Source organism: Perognathus longimembris, chromosome 23 (assembly GCF_023159225.1).
Source record: "Perognathus longimembris pacificus isolate PPM17 chromosome 23, ASM2315922v1, whole genome shotgun sequence".
NCBI classification, from domain to species: domain Eukaryota; kingdom Metazoa; phylum Chordata; class Mammalia; order Rodentia; family Heteromyidae; genus Perognathus; species Perognathus longimembris.
The window spans coordinates 24,793,359-24,819,059 of NC_063183.1; the positions used below are offsets into that span (position 1 = coordinate 24,793,359).

The 25,701-nt window shown below is 47.5% G+C and overlaps 2 protein-coding genes and 1 long non-coding RNA gene across 3 annotated transcripts in view; 2 read left to right on the plus strand and 1 right to left on the minus strand.

The window, feature by feature from the left end:
• Window positions 1–772, plus strand: part of Ccpg1 (cell cycle progression 1) — a 44,013-nt gene extending 43,241 nt beyond the window's left edge. The window contains exon 10 of the mRNA XM_048333300.1: window positions 654–772. Coding sequence (XP_048189257.1) covers window positions 654–685 — 32 coding nt within the window. The 3' untranslated portion in view covers window positions 686–772. The remainder of the gene's footprint in view (window positions 1–653) is intronic.
• Pigbos1 (PIGB opposite strand 1) lies at window positions 725–1,064 on the plus strand. The gene has a single exon (XM_048333306.1). It carries the CDS (start codon window positions 725–727, stop codon window positions 887–889), a length of 165 nt encoding a protein of 54 aa, XP_048189263.1. The 3' UTR covers window positions 890–1,064.
• Window positions 1,065–7,670: 6,606 nt separating this feature from the next.
• Window positions 7,671–8,945, minus strand: LOC125340758. The gene is made up of 2 exons (XR_007208815.1): window positions 8,879–8,945; window positions 7,671–8,681 (listed from the first exon to the last, which is right to left on the minus strand). It is a non-coding gene; the product is annotated as an uncharacterized LOC125340758 (long non-coding RNA).
• Between the last annotated feature and the right edge of the window lie 16,756 nt (window positions 8,946–25,701).

Sequence of the window (25,701 nt, forward strand, 5' to 3'; positions counted from 1 at the left end):
AGGATTTAGATCTGGCCCACTCCACCCCTTCACCCATGTTTCCCATCTTTTATTTATTTATATGCTCATTCTGGGGCTTGGACTCAGGGCCTGGGTGCTATTCCTTAGCTTTTCCCACTCAAGGGTGGCACTCTTGTCACTTGAGCTTACACCTCCACTTCCAGCTTTTTGCTGGTTTATTGAGATAAAAGCCACGGACTTTACTGCGGGGTCTGGCTTGAAATTTCTATCCTCAGATCTCAACTTCCTGAATAGTTTAGGATTACAGGCGTCAGCCATCAGCAATGGGCTATTTCCTATATATTTATATACCTAAATCAGTGATGCTTACATATTATTAAAAAAAATTTCATGCCAGAGCAAAGCAGTGACATGCAGTTATGAGGATATTGTTTGGTTCATGTAAAAATAAAGATTAATTATCCTTTGGCATTTATTTATTCATCATTGATGAAGCAATGAAATAAATCATGGGACCATAAGACATAAAAAGGAGTGGGCAGTCCAGAAAGCTATGTCATTCTACAAAAGAAAACTATATGGAAAAGGTGCAGGAGGGTATTTAAGGCTTGCTTCCATTTGTATTATAAAGGCATGTATATGTAATTAATACACCAAGTCACTGCCTTACTTCCCATTTTCTTTGTACACAGATCTGAAGAGATTGGCTGCAAGTAGGATATAACTTTTCAACACTACCTTTGTACTAGGCTGTGTTGCAACCATGTTTGGGAGGCTGACTTTTCCACAAATGCTTTTTGCTACCGTCCTTGGAATTGCTGGAGGAATATATATTTACCAACCAATACTGGAGCAATATTCCAGAGATCAGGAGGAATTAAAACGAAAGACGAAGTTGGCACAAGAATCAGAAGAGAAGAGAAGTTAATGCTGCTTGAAGTTGCACTGTAATAGTTGCTTAAATGAATCCTGACTAATGAATTTAAATCGCTATTTAAGTTAGTACATTTTCTTTTTCTTTTGAGGCTGGCTTTGAACATGAGATATTCCTGCCTCAGCCTCCTGAGGCATGTATGATCACAATTAAAAGCATTATCAATGTTTTCTGTAGTTTTTATTTTATATCTTTTTATCAAGACAAGTGGTTATATCCTGTGTGTGTGTGTGCGCGTGCTCGAACTCCAGGCCTGGTTTCCTTAGATTCTTATTCAAGGCTAATTGGTACCCTTGTCGTTTGAGTCATTTCTACTTCCAGCTATTTGATGTTTAACTGGAGATAAGAGTGAGATTTGTCTCCCTGGGCTGCCTTCAAATCTCAGTCCTCAGATGTGAGCCTCCTGAGTAGGATCGCAAGGCAAGAGCCACTGAAATCCAGCAGTCGGGTTTTCTTTTCTAAGAAAAAGGAATATTTCAAGGTCCAAACGTGAGTTGATTTAATTAGTACCCTGTTAAGTGTGAACCTTTGACATTTTTCTTTTGCTCTTGGAGACAGTTATAAAATTTGAATTTATCATTTTGGCGACAGTCTTGCTATGTTACGTCTGGAGCAGCTGACACTGTAGGCACACGTGCCGTTGCACACCTACCCACGAGTGCCTTTAATTTTCCTCATTAAGGCTCTTATCACACTGGCGTTCCTACCTATTTTCCTTATTAAGGCTCTTATCACACCAGAGTACCTAGTTAATTTTTATTTTATTTTATTTTTTTAGTACTGGAATTTTAAGCCAGGGCCATTTGAAGTTGAGCCACGTCGTGGCCCTTTTTATTTACTTTTCAGATAATATATTTTTGCCAGGGCCGACCTGGGACCACGATCTTCACGTCTAACTCGTCTGTTAAGGTGAGATCTCAAACTTTTTTTTGTTGTTGTTGTTTTCCTTTCTGGTTGGCTTCAAACCATGATCCTCACCTAACACCCCCCACCCCCATCCCCCACCCCCCACCCCCACCATTTTCCACCTTTCAAGTAAGCAAGCCTTGAGGACCAGGAACCATTCATCTAGCTCACCGTTGCTCTGTGTGCCTGACGGGAGCTGAGTGAATGGGAGCAGCGCTGCTCGGGGGCCGGGGTGTGGGGTGTGGGGTGTGGGGGGGTCCGGGCCGCCGATGGCTGAGTTCGGCCGCCCTGGGTGGGTGGGTGGGGGAGGATCCCGGCCGATCCCCGGCTCCCCAGGCGGCGGCCGCTGGGGGGCGGCGGAGGCGCGCGGTGCGTGCGGTGGCTGGCCTCCGCTCCCTCGGTCCCCGGGAGCCGCTGCCTTGCCCTCCCTTCCCCGTCTGGAGGACGCCGCGCTGGCCCGGCCCCCCCCCCCCGTAAACGTCCCCTCCCGTCCCCTCCCGAGCCGCCCCCGCCCCGCCGCGCTCCCCCAGGCTTCGCCGGCGGGCTCCGGGGCTCTGTGGGAAAAGGGGTTTTGTGAGAGACGCGGGTCTTGGGGCGCCCTGTGAATGCCTCCCCGCTTGTCCCGCGCTTCCCGGGGGCCGGGGGCGGAGGGAGGACCGGGGGCAGGTGCGGCCGCCCCCTCCCGGGTGTGTGTGGGGGGGAGGATGTGCAGGGTGTGTGGGGGGGCCGTCCCCTCCCCCTCCTCCCCCCCCCCGGAGTGCGTGCGGCCCCGGTGTGGGGCGCCCCCGAGGTGTCGGGAGGAGCGGGGCGAGGCCCGCCCCGCCTCCGCCCCGTCTCCTCCACGGGAAGTGATGTGCGGCCGGCCGGACGGGCGGAAAATACCGCCGAGGACCTAAACGCGGGCAGCCGCCGTCGGTGGACCCAGACCCGACGCGGGGGACGCGGGGGACGCGACCACCGCACTCAGCCACCGGCCGGGCCAGGTGAGGACGCGCGCGCGCGCGGGCGCCGGGGCCCCGCACCCCCGACACGTGTCCCCGAACCCGAGGAGCGGCGGGGCGGGAGTCAGGGTCAGACAGAAAGGGGGCTCGGCTCACCCCCCCGCCCACGGCCGGGCCCCCAGCACCGCCCGCCCGCAGCGGGGTCGGGCGGGCCGGGGGTCTGCAGACGGTCGCGTCTGTCTGGCTGAGCAGCCCCGACAGGCTCCGGTCCCCTCTGCCCAGCCCGGTGAGCTGCGGGGGGCCGTCCCGGGCTGCGGGATCCTGCGGGTCTCCGGAGCCCACAGGGCCACGCCGTCCTCCTCCCGCCCCGTGGACCCCCAGCCGCGCGCCCCTCCTGGGGGACCCTCCCTCTGCAGTGAGGTGGGCCCCAGCCCCGCGCCCCCCTGGGGGGACCCCCCCTCTGCATTGGGGTGGGCCCCCAGCTGCGCGTGCCCCTCCTGGAGGGACCCTTCCTCTGCGGTGGGGTGGGCCCCAGTCGCGCGCCCCCCTGGGGGGACCCTCCCTCTGCTGTGGGGTGGACCCCCAGCTGCGCATGCCCCTCTTGGGGGGACCCTCCCTCTGCAGTGGGGTGGGCCCCAGCCGCGCGTGCCCCTCCTGGGGGGAACCCTCCCTCTGCTGTGGGGTGATCAGTCAGATACTGGGTGAGTGGGGGGGCAGGTGGAGGTAACAGGTAGTTTTGCCATGTGAGCTTTGTATAGTTACTTCTGAAAAGCTCATTTTAGAGGGGAAAATGCAGTGTAGAAAGGGGGCTTCTCGAGTTTGTGAGGAAATGAAGAAAGCTTACTATAAGAAAGAACTTGACTGAGGTTTGTTCTGTTTGGTATTTTATCTTGCTTTTTAATTTATTTATTTTTTTTATTCCTGCTTCCTTGCCTCCCCTCCTGCCTCCCACCCCTTTTCTTCTCATGACTGGCGTTTAAGCTCAGGACTTCGTGTTTGCTAGCCTGGTGTTCTCCCGGGCTTGCGCTAAGCCCCCAACCCCAGCCCGGTCTGGATTATTGTAACTGTGTAGTAAGTTTTGAGTTCAGAATGCATGAGTCCTCCAGAGCCCTCTGGGCCCTTGAATTTTCCTGTGGAATTTTGAAGATCAGCTCTCAGTTTTGCTTTGGTCTTAGAACAGACGTGAGAGTCCTGAAGTGGGAAATAGCCTTTGGGAGACAGACTTCTGACTTTCCCTCCTTGGAGCCTGCCTTTTCCCTTTGCCTTCCCCTCCTTAGTGAGTGGCAATTTTTAATCATCTGGGAGGCGCACCGAGTCCACACCCTGGAATTGCCTTTGATTCTCTTCTTTCTCCTAGCCTCTGCTGAGTAATCCCTCAGCAAATGTCATGGCTTCTACCTAGAGAATATATCAAAGCTGATGACCACTTCACCCTGTTCCCCTGCTCCCATGGAGACCTGGGACACCTGCCAGTGTTTCCCAAGGACCCACTCAGCCCAGCAACCAGGGAGCACCATGTCACTCACTCTGATGGTCTCTGAGGCCCTTCCAGGGTGAGGGGCTTTAACCCTGTCACTCTTCCCTAGACTTGCTCCACGCCAGCTGCACCTGGGCATGTCCTCTGCCTGGCGCCTTCTTCCTTCATCCATTCCATTCAGTCCAAAGTCAAGTTGCAGAGAGGCCTCTTTGACTATTCCACCTAATAGCGCATCTTTCATCCCTTCCAGAATTTTTTGCCCTTATATTGGCTTGCTTTTTGTTGAAGTATTTCTAGCCTGTCTTTGTACACACATACACAATTCGGCTCGCACTGGTAGACTATAAGCTCCACGAGGACCAGGAATTTGCCTGGTTGTCTGTGATGCCCAGAGCACATGAGATGGTTTCTGAGACATACACAAAGGACTCAAAAAGTATATGTCGAAGGAATGAACATGGGATGGGAGATTGAGCCATTAAGAATCACTTTGCTATTTATTTCCCTATTTTCCCTAAAGAAAGAATGTCTACCTGTAAACCATCTTCTAAGACCCTTCCTTCTTCCTAGTTCCCCTAGGATAATGATCCTCCTGGAATGAGAAAAGTTAAGTATAGAGAGAGGGTGAGGGCTGCGTGGGCAGCCCTCTGCTCGGTAGCCTGGACAGTGTGCCTGTCTCCTGTGTGTTGGCCTCCTCCACTGGTGTAGGGAAAACCGGTTTATTGGAAATTCAAGAAGACACAAATTTACTTCCTCCCTCCCTTCCTCTCTCATTTCCTTCCTTCTTTCCTTCCTTCTCTCCCTCCCTCCTTCTCTCTCTTTCTTCTTTCTTTCTTTCTTTCTTCTTTCCTTTCTCTCTCTTTCTTTCTTTACATATGCATCAATGCTAGGACTTGAACTCAGGGCCTTAAGCTCTTGCTTAGCTTTTCACTCAAGATTCTGCTGCTTGGAGGCACACCTCTACTTCTGGGCTTTTACTGGTTCATTGGGGATAAGAGTTTCTCAGGTTTGTCTGCTTGGGCTGGCTTCAAACCTTGATCCTCAGAGCTCATCCTCCTGAGAAGGTAGGATTACAGGCATGAACTACTGTGCCTGGCTAATGGTATTAATTTCTTGATGAATATTGTATACCACAGTGAATTAATCTTTCTGTGGCTTCTAACAGAAATTGCCACCCCTTGGCACTTAGTTACGCAAATACCTTCAACCTGTTGACCGTTTCTGTGTATGTCAGCCTCATTTCCACAACTAGATTGTAACATCCTGGAGACGGAACAAGATCTCAGTTTATTTTTGAGTGTTATCTTGCAACATGTCTCAGTGCTCATTAATAAGTGTTCATTGCATTGTCCTTGCTGAGCATGCAGTAAGTTCATGGATCAACCCAGACTTACTGTCATCATTGGAAACATCTAATCTATACATTTGATTTCTCTTAGCGAGTCCCGACATAGGCCGCTCTGTCTGGCTTCTCTTGCTTGGCCCCAGTTGAGTGGGTTTTTCCTATTAATGAGGAATTATGGGAATCCTTCGTGAGAGTGCAGTTAATTCCATCTAGAAAGCACATTAACTCACATTCTATGTTACTTTAAAATGAAACTCATCTCCCTTTATTAGTTAAACTTATCTCGGAACATGTTCTGGCTATAATCTCTCTTGAAAATATGAATTATTTTGACATCTATGGGAGATGTACGCGATCCTTTTTTCCTAATAAGTCACAGTAGATTTAAAATTCCCTGAAACACAGAACAGGACTTGAAGGTTTGAAAGTCTGAGCCACCCCTGCCCCTGGCCACGCAGGAGCAAGGTTGTCTTGCCATTGCTAAAGTGAGACTCCTTGGAAAGGAGTAAATTTTCCCCTCCACAGCTTTCCCTTCCATGCCTCCTGTGGATTTGCTAGGACTACATTGGCTCCTTGGCCTCCTGGTCAGGAAATTTGAGTTTATGATCTTGTTTCCCTCTAGCTGATTACCTTGGGAGTGGACGTGAGCTCTGAATTGGAGGCGGAGAGGGAGGGTTTGTAATTAACTGTGTGTCCCTGTGGTGAGGCTTGCGGAGCAGGGAGCCTCTGGCTTCTCCTGGCCTCCCAGAGCCGTGGTACAGTGCCAGTACTATATTCTTTTCCTTCTATGATCCAGGTCTAGCAACCTCTGTATTTCCCTGAAACATCTGCATGTTCCTTACTGCCAGGGAGAATTCCATGCCTCCCTTACTCAAGGAGAGTATGAAAGTTTTGCTTTTGTCTGTTTTTTTTTTTTTTTTTTTTTTTTTTGCCTTTGTATCTTGCTTTTGAGAAGTCTTCCTTCTTAGTGCCACTTCTTCCTACTACCCTTGTTTATGGAACACTGCCTGCTTTTCTTTCCAGTGCAGGGTGTTGAACCCAGGGCCTTGCACATGCCAAACATATGCTATCTATTCATGCTGACTCGACACATTTCTTCAATTAAAAATTTTCTATAACACTTTTTATTTCTTTGCAATCATATGATGTAGTTTTATCATATTTACTCCCTCTCTCGCTTATTCCCCTCCTTCTCTCCCTTTCTCTTCTCTTTCCACATTGCTAAACTCCTTTTCCTTCTGTTCTTTTTCTTTTTCTCCATTTCACAGATGAGATAAAGCATGTGGTACTTGTCTTTGTGGGACTGGCTCATTTCACTTAACCAGTTGAGCTCCCATTCCATTCACTATCCTGAAAACAACACAATTTCCTTCTTTATGGCTGAGTAAAAGTCTACTTGGTGTGTGTTTGTATGTGTATACCACATCCATTCTTCTGTCATTGATTTCCACCTGGGCCAATTTGTACCTTGAACTTCTGATTCTTAAAAGTGAAATTCTGGGGGCTGGGGATATAGCCTAGTGGCAAGAGCGCTTGCCTCGTATACAGGAGGCCCTGGGTTCAATTCCCCAGCACCACATATTCAGAAAACGGCCAGAAGTGGCGCTGTGACTCAAGTGGCAGAGTGCTAGCCTTGAGCAAAAAGAAGCCAGGGACAGTGCTCAGGCCGAGTCCAAGGCCTAGGACTGGCAAAAAAAAAAAAAGAAAAAAAGTGAAATTCTGCATCAGGCATGGCTTGTGCCTATAATCCTAGCTACTAAGGAGGCCAAGAGCTGAAGGATCACAGTTCAAAGCTAGCTTGGGCAGAAAAGTTTTTCAAACCCTTTCTCAAAGGTAAGCAAGGCAAAGAGGCGCTGGAGTTGTGGTTCAAATGGTAGAACCTCTCTCTAGCAAGTTTGAGGCCCTGAGCTCAAACTCCAGTCCAGCCATAAAAAAGTGAAATTCCAATTTGAAGGTAGAGGTAAGGTACCAGACTTAGCAAATAAAAAAGATCAAGTTTTTATATCAGATAAACACTGAATTTTCCTGAAACTTAAGAGATATTCCTTGCAATACTGGGATATATTTTATCAAAAATATTTTCTATTTATTCAAAATGCATTTTCTAGACAGGCTCTTACTAATATAGACTGCTTTAGAATTGTTATGGAGCCAAGACTGGCCTCTAATTTATGATCCTCCTGTCTTTGCCTCCCAAGATTAGGATTAGAGGTATGAACTACCATGCCTAGCTCCAAAACCCCACTGTAACTAGCCTTAGTCAGAGGTCATGTTTATGCATTAATCATGATAATGTCCAAAGAATGGTGAGTTCCTGTTCATTTTTGTGACTATGCATGTATCTACCTTTTTTTTTGGATGGTGTTAGGTGTTGAACTCTGGGCCTCAAATGTGCTAGGAAGGTTACTTTACCACTTGAGCACACCTCTAACCCTTTTATGACTTAGTTATTTTTGGGGTAGGATCTCAACTTATGCCCAGTCTGGTCTGGGCTATGATTCTCCAGTAATAGAGCCAGAACTGTCATTTTAGGACCAGTGGATATTGCTTTAATATTAATATTATGATGATGCGGATGATTATTTAAGTTATTTCTACCCATTTAATTAGGCAGCCTTGAAAATAAACATACTTTCTCTCACTGACACTAGAAAAACCATATTCACAGTCACTAATCTTGTTTTTATCATAACTTCATTGGTTAATTCACACAGAGTCATATCAGCTGCCTGGTCAAAACATAATAAAATTGGTTGCCAAGAGACTAAAAAAATTGGTGTGTTCTTATTTGCTACAGTTCAACCCACCACGTCAGTGAGTGGCTGGTCAGATCTTATCTGGTATCCTTGCCTAGTAATCTCCTGGATATTTATATCATTAAAAGCAGAAACAAAGCCTCAGCTGGCTAAACCTACTAATAGAGTATCTTTATTCTTGACTTAGTTGCCTCTAAATAGAGGTAGGGAGGAGACACATAGGTTGTAAATTAAACTGTTCTTTTCAGTTCCCTCAGAATTATAAAATGTAACCCAGTTATGGTCAGGATTTGTTTCTTGCTGTGTATGATTGATTTTCATTATGAATCTCACTATTTTAAGAGTATGACCTCAAGAATAACTGGTGAGGGGCTGGGGATATGGCCTAGTGGCAAGAGGCCCTGGGTTCGATTCCCCAGCACCACATATACAGAAAATGGCCAGAAGTGGCGCTGTGGCAGAGTGCTAGCCTTGAGCAAGAAGAAGCCAGGGACAGTGCTCAGGCCGAGTCCAAGCCCCAGGACTGGCAAAAAAAAAAAAAAAAAAAAAAAGGATAACTGGTGAGATCTAGCAGCCTTTCAAAAGATGACTTACTGTCCTTATGCATCCATTACACTCGGTTCTTAAAATGGCCAAACTAACTGCTGGTTGTGTTGGGCTTGACTTTTCTTGTCAGACACTGGTGCAACTCTTCATGACCCTTCTCTGCTCGAGGCAGAAGGTCAGGAGATGGTTATGGCCTTTCTTCAGGGACTGACTCTTCTCTGTGTCCCAGGACTCCTACTTAGAGGCAGAAGAGCCAAGTAGCAGTGGGCTGGCTCTTAGTCTCTGTATGACTAAGCTGTGTGCATCCCACCTGTGGCTTACCCGGTGGTGTGGTTTTGCCCCTCTCCCTCTGTGTGGGGTGGGGGGATATTTGGCAATGTCTTGAGATGTTTTCAATGTTTACAATGGGGAAGTTACAACTGGCACTTGGAGGGTTAGATGCCAGAGATGATATGAAGTGTTCTACAACAGCCGAACAGCAATGAAGGATTGTCCCCAAGAAACCCTGACCCTTTGTGCCTTGAAGTTCCCTGAGATTCATGTGCTGTCCATTACATAAAGTTGACTGAACCAGACTCTACCATTGCTGTCTTGTTAACCTTTCCCTCACCCCAAGTCTGAGTCGCTAAATGGGGGCTAGGACTCAAGTACTCTCTTTATATTGTCAATGGCACTGCTGATAAGGAGCAGGGGGAGGGTTCTGAGAACCACTGCACACAGAAATTCACATGGACTGAGGTCCTTCTGGGGAGGCCAGATTGGCCCCTAAGTGGTGTGAACTCTATAGAGAAAACTAGCAACAGGAACTGGGTGCTGGTGGCTCGCACCTGTAATCCTAGCTACTCAGGAGGCTGAGATCTGAAGATCACAGCTCAAAGCCAGCCTGGGCAGGACTCTTTATCTCCAATTAACCACCAGAAAACCAGAAGTGGTGCTGTGGCTCAGTGGTAGAGCGCCAGCCTTGAGTAAAAGAGCTTAGGGACAGCACCCAGGCCCCAAGTTCAGGCCCCACTACCAACCAAAAAAACAATAACCAAAAAACAACAACCCAAGAAACTAGCAACAGGAAGTGAGAGGCTGGACCATGGGGCTTGACAGTGTGTAATGCCACACGGAAGGAGCCTGCCAGAGAGACCTGGGGAGGGTGGGGAACTGAGCGGGGGGGGGGGGGGTCAGTTCACCAGGAGCATTGCTTCCAGAGTGCTCAGTCCCTCCATGCCGTTGTAAGGAAGGTGCCACAGAAATAGCAAGACTGGCCAGTTTCTTCATTAGCACCCCCATTTCCTGCTTAACTAGAACTCTCTCCAGTTTAGAGTTGTGACAGAAAACCACCCCCTGACTCATCAGCCACTCAGATAAGGAAACCTGGCTATGACATGACAGGATTGTGTAATTGAAGATCTGCTAGAGGCCTTGGGAGCTAGGCTGCCCATCCTCCCTTCCATCTCTGAGGTTCAGAGCTGGGCCCCAGGCCATAAGGTTAGGAGAGGGCAGGAGGGTGGCAGGGGGGTTGCGGGGTGCAGGTTTGTGCTTCCTTGCTGTGTTCTTTCGGTGCTATTCTGCTGATAATCCTTCCTACCCTCCCTTCCTCCCTCCTTCTCTTTTTTTTTTTTTTTTTTTTTTTTTTTGGCCAGTCCTGGGCCTTGGACTCAGGGCCTGAGCACTGTCCCTGGCTTCTTCCCGCTCAAGGCTAGCACTCTGCCACCTGAGCCACAGCGCCCCTTCTGGCCGTTTTCCGTATATATGGTGCTGGGGAATCGAATGGAGAGCTTCATGTGTAGGAGGCAAGCGCTCTTGCCACTAGGCCACATTCCCAGCCCCCTGCTTCTCTTTCTTTCTCCTTTCTTGCTCTCTCTCTTCCTTCCTACCTCCCTCCCTTCCTCTCTCTCTTTCTCTTTCTTTCTTTCTCTCTTTCTTTCTTTCTCTCTTTCATTTTAGTACTGATGCTGGGGCTTGAACTGATGGCCCTCAAGCTCTCACTTGGCTTTTTTGCTCAGGGCTGGAGCTCTACCACTTGACCTATATCTCCTGTCTATTGACTAATTGGAGACAAGAGTCTTATAAATGTTCAGCCCCTGGGGGGGGGCTCAAACTTCAGTCCTCAGATCTCAGCCTCTCAGCCTCCTGAATCGCTAGGATTATAGGCATGAGCTTCTGGGCCTCTGCTACTGTCATTTCTTGCTTGTGACCATTTTGGGAGGTGGGCTGTCCTCAGCAGTCCGACTTTATTGATGAAAGGAAGTGACTTTTGGATGGGTGGTTACCAGCCACCAAGATCCCTTCCTTGAGTCCTTCTGAACGATCTCAGTGAATGAACAAGCACTTTGTGGTTTTCCTCCAGGTTAAAGTAGCCCATACAGCTAAGCACCTGTCATGATGGTTCCTTTGGCCTCATGCAGAGTTAATGTGGAGTCACTCAAAAGAAACCTTCCTGAATATTCTGTCCAAAGAAGTGTCCAGTGCTCATTATAGTATTCTGTGGGCTTCATAGCCCTTATTTTATTTTATTTATTTATTTAGCCAGTCCTGGGTACTGTCCCTGAGCTCCTTTTGCTCAAGGTTAGCAGGCTACCACTTGAGCCACAGCGCCACTTCTGGCTTTTTCTGCTTATGTGGTGCTGAGGAATTGAACCCATGGCTTCACGCATGCTAGGCAAGCGCTCTACCACTAAGTCACATTCCCAGCCCCTTAGCGGCAGACTTAAACCTGCTTTTTTTCTGGCTATATTGGAGGCAAATGTCATGCTGACCTTTTTACCTAGCCTGCCTCAAACTGCAATCCTCTGGATCTCAGCCTGCAGAGCAGCTAGGATTACAAGTGTGGATCCCTGGTGCTTGGCGGATTTTATCACTGTGTTTCCTTGTCTACCATCTGTTTCCTTTTCAGAAAAGGTTCTTTCTTTGCCAGCTGCTTGCTACCTGCTGAGAACCTAGAATAATTAATGCCTACAATACTGGTGAATGCTAAGTCGATAATGAATGAGGGAATGACTAAGCCAGCAGAGTCCCTCCTATGGAATTCCTTTGTTTTCAGAACCAAATCCTAAATGCCCATTTATTTTTTTGTATTAATTGAACATAAATTTTTTTTACAAGGTGTTGTGCAAAGAGGGTGCAGTTACATAGTAGGGCAGTGTGTACATTTCTTGTGATATCTTACGACCTGTTTTTCTATCCCTTGTCTAGGTCAGGTAGACATATAAGCAATATACAATGTATCCAGAACATAAACAGTATTCACAGACTTGGTCTCTACTGTCTCTCCATCTCCCTTTGTTAACAGTCATATATCAGCTAAATGCCCATTTATTGATACATGAAGCAAAGAACTGCTAAGCAGACTTGCTTCACTTGGAGACTAGTGTGTTTATTTCCTCTTTCTTTCCTTCCTTCCCTTCCTTCCCTTCCTCCCTTCCTTCCTTCCTTCCTTCCTTCCTTCCTTCCTTCCTTCCTTCCTTCCTTCCTTCCTTCCTTCCTTCCTTCCTTCTTCCTCCTCCTCCTCCTCCTTCTTTTTTTTTTGGCCAGTCCTGGAGCTTGGACTCAGGGCCTGAGCACTGTCCCTGGCTTCTTTTTGCTCAAAGCTAGCACTCTGCCACTTGAGCCACAGCGCCACTTCTGGCCATTTTCTATATATGTGGCACTGGGGAATCAAACCCTGGGCTTCATATATACAAGGCAAGCACTCTTGCCACTAGGCCATATTCCCAGCCCACCACAGTGCCACTTCTCTATGTGTTTTTTTCTTTCTTTCTTTCTTTTGTTTTGCTGGTTAATTGGGGATGAAGAGTTTCTCAGACTTTCCTGCTAGGGCTGGCTTTAAACCTTGATCCTCAGATCTCAGCCTCCTGAGTAGCTAGGATTGCTAGACACTTGTTTCCTCTTATAAAAGCAAACAACAACGACAAAACCCCTCCATGAGGTGTGGGAAGCTGTGACCACACCCATCTGCACACCTAGGTGCCCCAGTGAGACTCAGAGAGGCCCTGAGCTTCTTTCAGGGCCACATAGCTCATGTGTCTCCTTCTGCCCTGCTCAGAAAAGGACTAAACAAAGGCAGCCAGGCTTCGGAAACTGGCGGCTCATGGCTTTTTTCCTTTACACATAGCTAACCCATCTGGTGTCAAACAGGAAATAACCCACAGCGTAGCTTTCCTTTTCGTTGCAAAGCGCGGTGTCAATTAGACATGAGCTACTAGGGTTCTAGAGTAAACCCCTCCACAGCAGTGACGATTCAAGTGGGGTGCTGGGTTCAACAGCAGCACCCCCTACCCCCGAAATGCAGATTCTCAGCCTCACCCAGAACTCCTCAACCTGATGCAGAGGGGGTGTGGGGCAGAGTGTGTTTTGCACGCCATCTTGGTGGTGTGGATGGACGCTGAGCGGAGAGCTACCCTCCCCTGGTACATTTTACAACCCAGGCATCGGTTGATGACGCATTCACCCCGGGGGGGGGGGGCTTAGCCTAATGTCGCCACCTGCTTTCCTTGGTGACATTTATTCCAACCACGCGCTGGCGTTAGCAGTCTAGGTTGGAGGTCCCCGTGCGCTGTGTGTGACGCACAGAGCGCGGGGAAGGGCAGTACCTCCTTCCATCCTGCCAAGGAGATATTATTCCTGCTGGGCACATTTGCAGCCTGAGGCTGGTGGCCTTGCCTAGCGATTAGTTGTGCCTCTTGCTGGCTGTCATCTCCCTTGAACAGTGGCTCTCAAATGTGTGCACAGCCATGATGTCCCTGGGAAGCTCGTGAGCAGTGCGGTTTCTCTAGGCCTCCCTCCCAGGGGTCCTAACTCAGAGGCCCCCCCGTGGGGTCAGAGCCGTGGATTTTCATCAGCTGCCCCAGTGCGCATGAGACCATGTGTGGAGCAGTCTCCTACACTCACTCACTCTTGCACTAGTTGGTTGGGCCGGATCGCCCTCAAGGCTTCTGAAGGTTCTGTGGTCACAGGCCTTGGGCACCGAGTAGAGACTTGGGCAGTATGAATGTGGAAATATGGGAAGGAGGAGCTTGGGGATCTTTAGCATAGAAAGAGGGCTCCACTTCCTTCCTGTTTCTGCTTAAAGTTCACAGGCTTTGGCTTTGAGTGACTTGGGACCCTTTGAGTTATCGTAACCCCAGTTGTCATCTTGCTGATAGCAAATGCGCCTTGAGAAGGGGTTGTACCCAGAGGTGAAGGACTTCAGGCTGTGACCTGTAGTCTATAAAGTAATGAATTGCTTTAGCTTTTAAGGTTTGGATTTGTTTGGTGGTATGGATCCTTATTGATTGATTTTATTTGTTCTTTGATTTGGGTTGGTTGTGGGGCTTGAACTCAGAGCCTGGGTGCTGTTCCTGAGCTTTTGTGCTCAAGGCTAGTGCTCTACCACTTTGAGCCACAGCGCCACTTCTGGTTTTTCTGGTGGCTAATTGGAGAGAAAAGTCTGCCCAGGCTGGCTCCAAACAGTGATCCTCAGATCTCAGCCTCCTGAATAGCTAGGAGTATAGGGATGAACCACCAACACCCAGCTTTTTTTTTTTTTGCTGGTACTGGAGCTTAAACTCGGCTTGGTCAGTTTGCTAGCTAGGCTGGCACTCTACCATTTGTGCCACACTTTCAGCCTAGTGTTTTCCTGCTTACTTGGAGTTGTGGAGAGTTCTAGATTATTCTCTTGGGCTGACTTTGAACCCAAATCCTCCAGATCTTAGTCTTTTGAGTAGCTAGGATAGAAATGAGCCACTGGTTCCCAGCTTAAAGTCCTTATTTATTTATTTATTTATTTAGGGATGGATTTGACATTTTAAGTGAATGTTTTAGTGTCATGAGGAGAGAAATAAGTGAGACAGCAGTGGAAAACCAATTTCAGGTATTTTGCCTGCTGGTCTTGTGAGGTGACATGGTAATGTCCATCCTCAAGTTTAGAAACAGTTCCCTCAATTAAAAAAAGTCCCCTATGAAATGACAGTGGAAACCTGCGTGTCTCTGCCCAGTTGAGAAGCCAACTATGTTAAACTACTACATTTATTTAGTATGTCTTAGTTCCTGAAACAAATTGTGTAAGACAAAGATAAACATGGACGCTGCTTGAGACCCACTCTCTATAAAGCAAGTCAGAGATAATCTCCCCAGTCATACACGATTACCACTGCTGGTAGCGGTAATAACGACAGTGTGCAGCCACCGTGTGTGTCGGGGATTATACAAACACTCATTTAATCCCCAACAGCCTTTCAAAGCAGATACTATCCTTCATTGTATGGTCGATGGAACAGGCTCAAAAGGCTTAAATCATTTGCCCAATCCAAGCATGGGATTTCCAGGGAGGCGGAACTTCCTGTGTCATTACTTTGACAGGATCTGGCAAAGTGTCACTGCACCTGACACCAAGGAAGTAAACCCAAAGGATATGGAGAGGTCAGACAGGTGGTTGATAGACTGAAGCATACCAGCCTGCCTCAAGAGAGCTTCTTAGAGCCGTTTCCTCACTTTCACACACTGTTCATTACAACAGTAATAAGAAGCTTGGTCATTGGTTTCCAGATGCCATGTCAATTAGAAACAGCTTACTGGAAGCCAGGATCTAGTGACTCACTCCTGCCATCCTAGCTACCCGAGGCTGAGATCTGAGGATCACAGTTCTATGTTAGCCCAGACCAAAACAAACAAAAACAGCTGAGAGGGGTAGCATATGTATCAGACCAGCTACCCGGGAAAGATGTATAAATAATAGGATGACGATCCAGGCAAAAACAGTGAGACCCTACATCAAAAATAAACAACAGGGCTGGGAATGTGGCTTAGTGGTGGGGTGCTTGCCTAGCATGCAGGAAGCCCTGGGTTCCATTCCTCAGCACCACATAAACATAAAAAGCCAGAAATGGCACTGTGGCTCAAGTGGTAGAGTGCTAGCCTTGAGCAATAGAAGCTCAGACAGTGTCCAGGCCCTGACTTCAAGCCCTAGGACTGGCAAAAAAAAAAAAATATATATATATATATATATATATGTATATATATATATATGTATATAGCAATAAAAGCTGTGTCAGGGTTTTTAGGACCCCTCCCCCCCGCTCCCCTGACCTGCGGGAGAGATGGGGAAGGCATGCCCCAACCCGGATGAGCCAAGAAAGGAAAGGACCGACAGACCGCCTGCACCCAGCCCTCCCTCACCGGAGCACCATCGGACACGTCTGGGAGACAAGTCAGCATGAGATCTCGTTTATTGTGGAAGTACATACAGCTAATATAAGGCACAGGAGCCAATCAGATCACAGATCAGCAGGAAGGGGAGGGGTGTACGTGCACGTCTATCTAGGGACTGTAAGGGGAGGCATGAGCTGTCTGTAAGGGCGTTAGAGCTGGGGACCAATCCTAGAGGTGGCCTGATTTTTTTGTCACAGCCCACAGAACCACCTCCTGGCTCACCGTCAGGCGCCATCTTAGCCACACGTGGCCCCAGGACTGGGAAACAGGCGGTGGTCAGCTGGTTGACTTCCTCTTTTTGATGTAGAACATCCAGGCGTGTCCCGCATCTCCCCCTTTTTGTTTTATTAGAAGGTGGTTGCCAGGGCTGGGATGTAGCTTAGTGGCAAAGCGCTTGCCTAGCAAGTGCAACATCCTGGGTTCGATCCCTAGTTCCAAAAAAGAAAACACAAAAAAATACAGTTAAAAAAAAACCCAACCAAAAGAAGGTGGTTGCCTTACTCGAAAGTGTGCCTGTCTTAGGTTGTCCCCCTCTGGGGATCTTACCTGTCATTGACTACCACTCTAGCTCTTCAGGCAGTCCTACCTGCAGGGCCTGCCAGCCCAGTAGAAGGACTCAGGGGAAGAGATTGACACTCAAGAGGAAGTCCTGTTATTTTTGCCTCACGCCTGTACATCCTGGTAGGGGCCGTGGCCAACCTCATAGGGTTCCCAATCAGCCTCTTGTAAGGCAGCATATTGTTGTTGGACCACCATTAACTGAACAGCTCTGGCTCATTCCTTAAGAAATTGAAGAAGCCTATTAACCACGCACGGGCCAAATGTAAATCATTCCTCTTGTAAAAACAGGCAGAGTCCCCCTTCTCTGGCGGTAAGCAGGTCCAGGCCCCGGTGATTCTGGAGGACCATGGCAGCCAAGGAATCAAGTTGAGATTGCAGATCTAGGATAGTGCTAGCAACTTGATGCATAACATTAATCCTTTGTTTAGACCATTTATTGTAAACATGAAGCGAGGTACCAAGACCTCCAACACCTGTTCCCACCCCAGTGGCAACCCCTAAGCTCAGCAACAAAGGAAGGGCATGGATAGCCCTAGGTGATCTGTTAACAATGTGGTCGAAAGTGGGGATAGGTAAAGACTGATTATGGGGACGACATTAACGTCCGGCAAAAGGAAAACCATAGTGCAAACTCCATTCCAATTCTTCGGCAATAAGCTGTAGGCAGTATCGCCACAGAGAAACACCATGCCATTGGGGGGGCATAAGGATGTTAAGGCAGAGTCATATAACTTATTATCATGGCAAAAGGCAGGGTTCAGACCTTCTACATCAAGGGTACCATTTCCAGTAAAGCAAGTAACATTTAGTAGAGAAAGGGTAGGGGTGGATACCCCCGAACGAGGGGGTAGGGCTGGGCAGCTGGAAGGGCAGAGTCTTATACCCCATAAAGAGGGAAGGCGGAGGCCTTTAACGACTCCCCTTTAAGGCACAACCAACAATCGTTGGCTAAGGTAGGGTTGGTTTTGTTGAGCAAGTGATAGGCACCTTCAAGGACGCTCTGGGTCTCTGGGTCTAGGGGCAAGGTTCCGCGAAGATCAGGATGAGAAGAAGAAGAAGAGAACCTATGAAGAATACCATCACAGCAAGGCACAGCATCCGCCTCAGTCTTTCCATTCCTAGAGAGAAACAAAGAATCATACCTTAAGAGGGGGTGCTCTTGGGTAGTTACCTTTGTTCTGGTGAACAGTATTTTAGGTCTCTATCAGGTACCCAAATTGGGCTCGGCTCACCGATCGGGAAAATGCATCCAAAGCCCCTTCCCACACTAATAAGGGGGTCAGGGCCTCGCCATGATCCAGTAAGGGGGTCCTTCCATCAGACTTCCACCTTTAAATAAGGTGTCTGATTTGACCAATGCCTCTGAAAAGCCATTAAAGGTTGGTCTTTGGAAAAATTTAAAATATTTAATGTAAGCATGGCTGTCCTTAAATGGTCATGGGGGTTGCTTCCCCTTTTTGTTTTATTAATTGGTCCTTTAGGGTCTTATTATGTCTCTTGCTTATAGCTTGACCCCCTTGGATTATATGGTATTCCAGTGGTATGTTTAATATTCCATATTTGAAAAAAATCTTTGTAATGATTTGCTTATGAAACAAGGCCCATTGTCTGTCTTAACCTGTAGGGGTAACCCCAAGATGGCAAAACACTGTAGGAAATGGCTTTCAGCGTGTCAGGCCCTTTCACCTGAATGAGCAGTTGCCCAACAAGCATGTGAGTAGGTGTCTATGGACATAAATACGTATTTTAATTTTCCAAAGGGAACATAGTGGGTTACATCAGTTTGCCAGATAACATTAGGTTTAAGGCCTCTGGGGTTAATCCCAGGAGACTGAAGAGGCGGAACCTGTAGAAATGGCATATATGATTTACATGTCCTTATGATCTTTTTTAAGTCCTTAAAGTCCCTTTAAGGGATCAGGGGGAATCTTTGATGTAACCCTCTCCAATTTAAATGTGTAAGCTCCTGAAGTCCTTGAGCCATTTGGAGGTTTTGTTGAGACTGTGCAGTGGCTGTAATAGTCCCATTAGTAGCCAGTTGATCTGCCATTTGGTTTCCCTGTGTCAAAATTCCGGGCAACTCCTGGTGTCCTCTGAGATACTGTAAAAAGAAGGGCTCAGCCTGTTCCTTTAGTAAAGACCAGAATTGGATCATTAAGGGAGCAATTGAATTTTTATCCAGTTTAATGTATGATGACACTAGAGTTGGTAACAAATTGACTACATACAAACTATCAGAAAACAGGTTCATCAGTTTTTGAACATGGGTTAGTGCCAGGGCAACTGCGTATAGCTCCTGAAACTGTGCAGACCCCGTAACTGGCTCAAAGTAGTGGGTTCCCTCTTCTCTATTGGCAGGGGAGGAGGTGGAGTATATCACCGTGGCAGATCCCACTTTTCCCCCATCAGTAAAAACATTTACAGCTTTAATAAGGGGTTTTGGTAGAGAAAAGTACGGGGGGAGTCCATTGTAACCTCGAAAATGAGGTTACCCATCTTTAAGTGCCGTAATGACAGTCCAGCTTCCCCATGAAACCCTCCAAGGCATTGGACACCCGATTATGGTTTCTTTTGACCCACTCAAAGTCTGACAGCCGGTAGGGAATTACTAGCACATCAGGATCCCACCCATAATGTCTCAGGGAAATATCCCTGCCCTTAATTACCAGGTCAGCTAGCTGGTCTAGCTGGGAGTAAAACCTGGGAGCTCGTCCCACCGATGCATGTACCCACTGGAGAGGCTCGCCCAACTGAGTAATGGCGGCCGAGGAAAGCTCTGAGCTGGGAAGGATCCAAAGACAAAGGGGGCATTGGGGCCTATAGCGAGCCAATTGTGCTGTATTCAAGGCTGCCTGAATGTTTTTGAAATATTAGTTGATGTGATGGAGTTACTGTGATAATATCAGTGGGGGCTTTATCGCTTAAAGAGTCAAAAAGTGGAAGCAGATCTTCTGTAGGTAGGTGAGGCCAAGGCCTTAGCCAGTTAATCTCACCCAACAGTTTTTGTAACTCCACCAAGGTATAGGACGACTGGAAGGATAATTGAGGCTTAAGGGGGCAAACAGAGTCTAGCCTAAGCTCGGCCCCCAGAATCTTAAAGGGAGGTAAGGTCTGGACCTTGTCATTGGATATGTGTAATCCTCCCCGTTGTAGGAGTGTCTGAAGTTTCTTATAGGCGGTGCCCAACACCTGGGTGTCCGCTGCCCCAATAATGATGTCATCCATATAGACATATAAAATAATGTCTGATTGGCTCTGAAGGGGTTGTAGGACTTGTGACACATAATGTTGACAGAAGGCTGGACTGTTAGCCATGCCCTGAGGTAGTACCACCCACTCATATCTTTGGTCTGGCCCCTGGTAGTTAACTGAGGGGACGGAGAAGGCAAACTTCTCACAGTCCTGCGGATCGAGAGGAATGGAAAGGAAGCAATCCTTGATGTCTATTACAATAAGAGTCAGATCCCGAGGAATGGAGGGGATCCACGGCAGCCCTTGCAAAGGGGTCTCTGTGGGAATCATCCGCTCATTAATTTTTCTTAGGTCCTGTAACATTCTCAATTTACCTGTGGCCTTTTGTATAACAAATACAGGACTATTCGAAGGACTCAACGAGGGTCTAATGTGTCCTAGGGTCAATTGTTTTGATATTATTTCTTTTAATTTTTGTAGTTTGTTTAGGGGAAGTGGCCACTGTCTCCCCCACACCGGAGGGCCTGGGAGCCATTGAATGGCAGGGACGGTAGGAGCAGTGGCCTTTAGGATTGGGGGGTGTGGCCTCACACGGGGAGCCAGGAACCTTTTGCCTCGAGGCCCCAAAAAGTGGATCTCCCCGATAGTTGCTAAGGTTACCTGACAGGCCAAATGGTTGTTGGTATTCCTCATCCTCCAGGATATCACAGTAGATCCCTTTATGATCTGTGGTGATAAACGCCTCAGCTTCCCCCCAAATATCCTGTCCCAGCAGATTAGCTGTTAAGCCAGACGCCACCAGAGGGCATCCTTCTTTCTCCCTGACTACCATCTACATCCCTCCAAGTAAGCCAGTCCTTGGGTTCTTCAGACCTAGTATCACCCCCCACCCCTAACAACTGAGGCCCAGGGGTCACCTTCCATTGTGGGGGAACCTCCTCTTAATATTGTCCGGTCTGCTCCAGTGTCAATCAAGCATCAGAACTTTTTTCCTGCTATGAAGATGTCCATTTTTGGCCTACTTCCTGGGATTATTGGGACTGTCCAGTGGGCCCTAGGTGGGTCACTAGATGGGTCGCCTCCTTTGGGTGACAGGGCTGGAGGGCGCCCTGCCGTCAGTTTAAAGGCTTCCCCTCAATGTCAAATTTGGACTTACAATCCCTTTGCCAATGAAGTCCCTTCTTGCCCCGGGGGCAAGGTGTTTTAGGCGGAGGTTGCCCCTTAGTCGGACCTGAGGGACGTCTTTGCGAGGTACCAGGTCTTACCCGGCCTGTAGGAAGTGGCCCTGTTGGCCACACCCATAACAGGGTGCAGTGTGCGTCAAGGTTTCCCAGACCTATTTGGCTTGGGGGTCCGAGATCTCTAAACCTCTGCTTTTGAGCATGAATCTCAGTGCTTTAAGAGCCGATCATCATGCTTCATATGAGATTGCCCCATCTTTTCAGGGAGACCCTTACCTCGTAACCCGCTTGGCTTGGCCTGCAGATAGTTTCACTTTTGGTGAACGCCTTCTTCGTGTTCCTGTTCGGGCACCAGTTGTCGGGGTTTTTAGCCCCCCACGATCCCCTGACCTGCGGGAGAAATGGGGAAGGCACGCCCCAACCCGGACAAGCCAAGAAAGGAAAGGGCCGACAGACTGCCTGCACCCAGCCCTTCCTCATCGGAGGACAATCGGACGCGTCTGGGACACAAGTCAGCTTGAGATCTCATTTAGTGTGGAAGTACATACAGCTAATATAAGGCACAGGAGCCAATCAGATCACAGATCAGCAGGAAGGGGAGGGGTGTACGTGCACGCCTATCTGGGGACTGTAAGGGCGTTAGAGAACTGGGGACCAATCCTAGATGGGGCCTGATTTTTTGTCACAGCCCACAGAACCACCTCCTGGCTCACCGTCAGGCGCCATCTTAGCCACATGTGGCCCCAAGACTGGGAAACAGGCAACGGTCAGCTGGTTGACTTCCTCTTTCTGATGTAACATGTCTGGGTGTGTCCCACTTGTGGCTCAAGTGCCTAGCAAACATGAGGCCCTATGATCAAATCCTACTACTTCATTTCTGCCTATTAAAGGGACAGCACACTGGTTGTGTGTACATCATGCTCTAGAAAGGTCCACCGATTACAGCACAGATGAGACTGGGAAAATGAAATATGAGCTAATGAAACCTGAGATCAATGTGGTAATTGTAGCCATCTCTTACAGAAATGATCATAACTTGATGAGAGCAATTACTGAATGTGTCTTATGGGCCAAACATGGTTTTAAGTACTTTGTAGGAATTATATTATTCAGGTCTTACAAAATAATCCAGTTATTATTCCTGTTTCACAGAGGAGGCCAGCAAAGCAGAGAAGGTAAAATCATTTGCTCGAGATCATACAGAGTGAATCTGTCTCCAGGACTCAACTCCCTGCTTTATACTGAATCTTCCATCCTGAGGCATGAGAAATTTCTAGTATGGTGTTCTGAATTATCCCAGAAGTCAATTAAAGCATGGATATTAAATTTTATTTCATGTTAATTTAAACATTTTATCATGAACATACTTCTCTAAGTTCTCTCTCTACACCTATATCAGAATATTCTGCAATATATACACATATATGTATGTACACACACACACACACACACACACACACACACAATTTCTCTACCTACTCCATTCCACACATAGGTACCATTTCTATCCTTTCCCTCCTCCCCAAATAGTTACATTATGATTTAAGTCAGTCAATATCATGGTTTCCTTGTTATCTTCTCAGCCCAGGAGGGAAGGCTGAGTAGATTCCAGAAAAAAAAAAAAACACAAAAACAACAAACCCCACAGTAAGCCTGTGTTTGCAGATCAAGCCTGCAAGCAGGGAGTCCAGCTGGGTGGTTGCAGAGTAGCTGGCGGGGAGTCACCATATTTACTGGTTAGCATCTCACTGGCTGCTGGTAGCTGGTGTGTCTCAGAGAACCTCGGCCTGAGAGTTTTATCATCTCCCTCTCCAGAGACAAAGCCTGCACCTTCACCAGGGCTGGAGGCGTCTCAGTGCTGGTGAGGATGGGGCCTGGGATCTGAAGGCTGAGCTTCTAGAACCTGGGAGTGTAGCTCAGTGGTATACTGCTTGCCTAGCACCTGCAAGACCCTGGGTCCCATGTTCACCACTGCAGAGAATTAAGGTGAAGAAACAGGCACCATGTGAGCTTGTAGTCCCAACTGCTTTGGAGGCTGAGGCAGGAGAATCATCCATTTCCATGTAGTGTGAGACCAGCCTGGGAAAACTGAAGCCCTTATCTCCAAACAATAACAGCAAAAACTGAATAGCTGAGGTTCTGCCTTCTGTGTTTCCACTTAATTAAAAACAAAACAACAACAACATAACACTGATGTGTGATTGACATATACAAAGCTGTGTGTATCTGATACACTCATCTTGATGAGTTTGGGCAAGTGTTCATCCATAAGGCCATCAACTCATCCACTGATCCTCATCCCCCAATTTCCTCTTGCTTCTTCTTTTTTTTTTTTTTGCCAATCCTGGGGCTTGAACTCAGAGCCTGAGCACTGTCCCTGGCTTCTTTTTGCTCAAGGTTAGCACTCTACCACTTGAGCCACAGCGCCACTTCTGGCTTTTTCTATATATGTGGCAAGGCAAGCACTCTACCACTAGGCCATATTCCCAGCCCCCTGTTGACTATTTTTGAAGTAGGGTCTCATGAGCTTTTCTGCCTGGGCTGGCCTTGAACCACAATTCTTCCATTGTCAGCCTTCCTAGTTGCTAGTATGAGCCATTATTTCTATTCCCTGCTTCTGTGAGGTTGGTCGTTTTAGATTTTAAGTGAGGCACTATGTGTCTGGCTCCTTTCATAGAATGTCTTTCAGGCCCATCCGTGTTGTTGCTTTGGCAGGCCTGTCTTATTTTTTTTTAAAGGCTGAATAACATATGAATAATCATATCTATAGTCCACCTTTTCTTTACCCATTCATCACCAGGGTGTTTGACATTTGGGTTGTTTGCAAGCCTTAGCTATTGTGAAGCTTGTGGAGATTTCTCTTTGAGATCCTGGTTTCAATTCCTTTGAATATGTACCAGGAAGCAGGGCTGCCCTACACTGTGGTATTTCTAAGTCAAATTTTTCAGGATCCTCCATACTGTTTTCCATAGTGGCTGTATCAATTTACATCCTCACCAACAGTATATAAAGTTTCCCTTTTCTCCCCATATCTTCACCAACGTACTTAAAAAAAAAAAAAATTCCTGGGGCTGGGATTGTGGATAACAAATGTGAGACCCTAAGTTCAAGCCACAGTACCCTCTCAAAAACTACCCACAATTTTTTTTTCTTTACCTGGCACCAGGGATCAAATCCAGGGCTTCATACATGCCAGGCACGTGTCTTACCTCAGCTACATCCCCAGATACACCTCGATTTTAAAATATTAGCCATCTAAGCAGATGTAAACGGTGATATCTCACGGTAGTTTTGTTTTATTTGTTTTGTTTTTGTTGCCAGTCTTGGGGCGTGGACTCAGGGCCTGAGCACTGTCCCTGGCTTCTTTTTGCTCAAGGCTAGCACTCTACCTCTTGAGCCACGGCGCCACTTCCAGCTTTTTTCTGTATATGTGGTACTGAGGAATCAAACCCCCCGGGCTTCATGTATACGAGGCTAGCACTTTACCACTAGGCCATATTCCCAGCCCCTCTCACGGCAGTTTTGATTTTCATTTTCCTGATGATTAGTGATTATAGAGCAGTTGTTTATATACTCCTATGCTATTTGGATAGCTTCTATGGAAAAATGTCTACTGAGATCCTTTGCTCTTCTTTGACTCCATGAGTTCCTTGTGCACATTGGATATTAACCTCTTATCATATATGTATATGGTTTGTTAACATTTCTCCTATTTCTTTGATTGTCTTCTCTTTCCCTCCCTCCACTGAGCATCAAACCCAGGGCCTGTGTACACTAGGCAGATGTTCTCCACTGAATTACATCCCCTAGTGTAGATTGAACAGTCATCAGTCACATTTGAGCAGCCAAACAGAAAGAGGAATTTTTGCAGGAGGTAAGGTATGGATTGTTTAATTATATACCCAGCATCTGGCCCAATAATTAGTACATGCTCAAGAAGTGACTGTGGGATGAAAGAATGATTGATAAATATGACAGTTCTTGTCTTCGGGATAGCATGCACCAAGAAGGGATGAACTGTCTGCTTATCACACTGGGCTGACCAGGCCTAGGCACAGAGTAGGGGCTAACTCATCACTGATGGCAGACAGGTGCCCTGGCTTGAGCACCTGGAGGCCTCGTTACACCACACTCATGTGTGTACGGTGCTCAGCATGTCTAGTTCAATGGATGTTCCTAGGAGTGTGGTTGTGTGTGGTTGTGTGTGTGTGTGTGTGTGCACCAGTCTGGGACTTGAACTCTTGGGCACTATCTTGCTCAAGGCTACTACTTTACCACTTGAGTCACAGCTCCACTTCCAGCTTCTTGGTGGTTATTAGGAGGTAAGATGCTCATGGACTTTCCTGCCTGGGCTAGCTTTGAACCACGGTCCTCAGATCTCAGCTCCTGAGTAGCTAGGATTACACGCGTGAGCCATCACCACCTGGATGAGTGTGAGTTTCTAATGTGTTGTTCTTGCTGGTCTGGGGTGCAGATTTTCATAACCACCATGGTATTGAGAAAAATATACAAACCATTCTGGTAGTTGGGACCTAGTGACTCATGGTCTGGAAGCGGAATGGTAGCTAATACTAAAGGGAGCCGTAACAGGTTGTGTGGGGGAGTGACAGATTCTCATTTCCCTTTGGAAAGAGCAATTTGGGTACAGTTGTAGAGGAGGCATCTGGAACCAAGAAGCCACATCAATGGTTCATCTCAGCCATCCAGACCAGAAATAACAAG

What these genes read in the sequence shown, in the direction of transcription:
- Pigbos1 (XM_048333306.1), top strand. Translation starts at nt 725, where the DNA reads ATGTTTGGGAGGCTGACTTTTCCACAAATGCTTTTTGCTACCGTCCTT.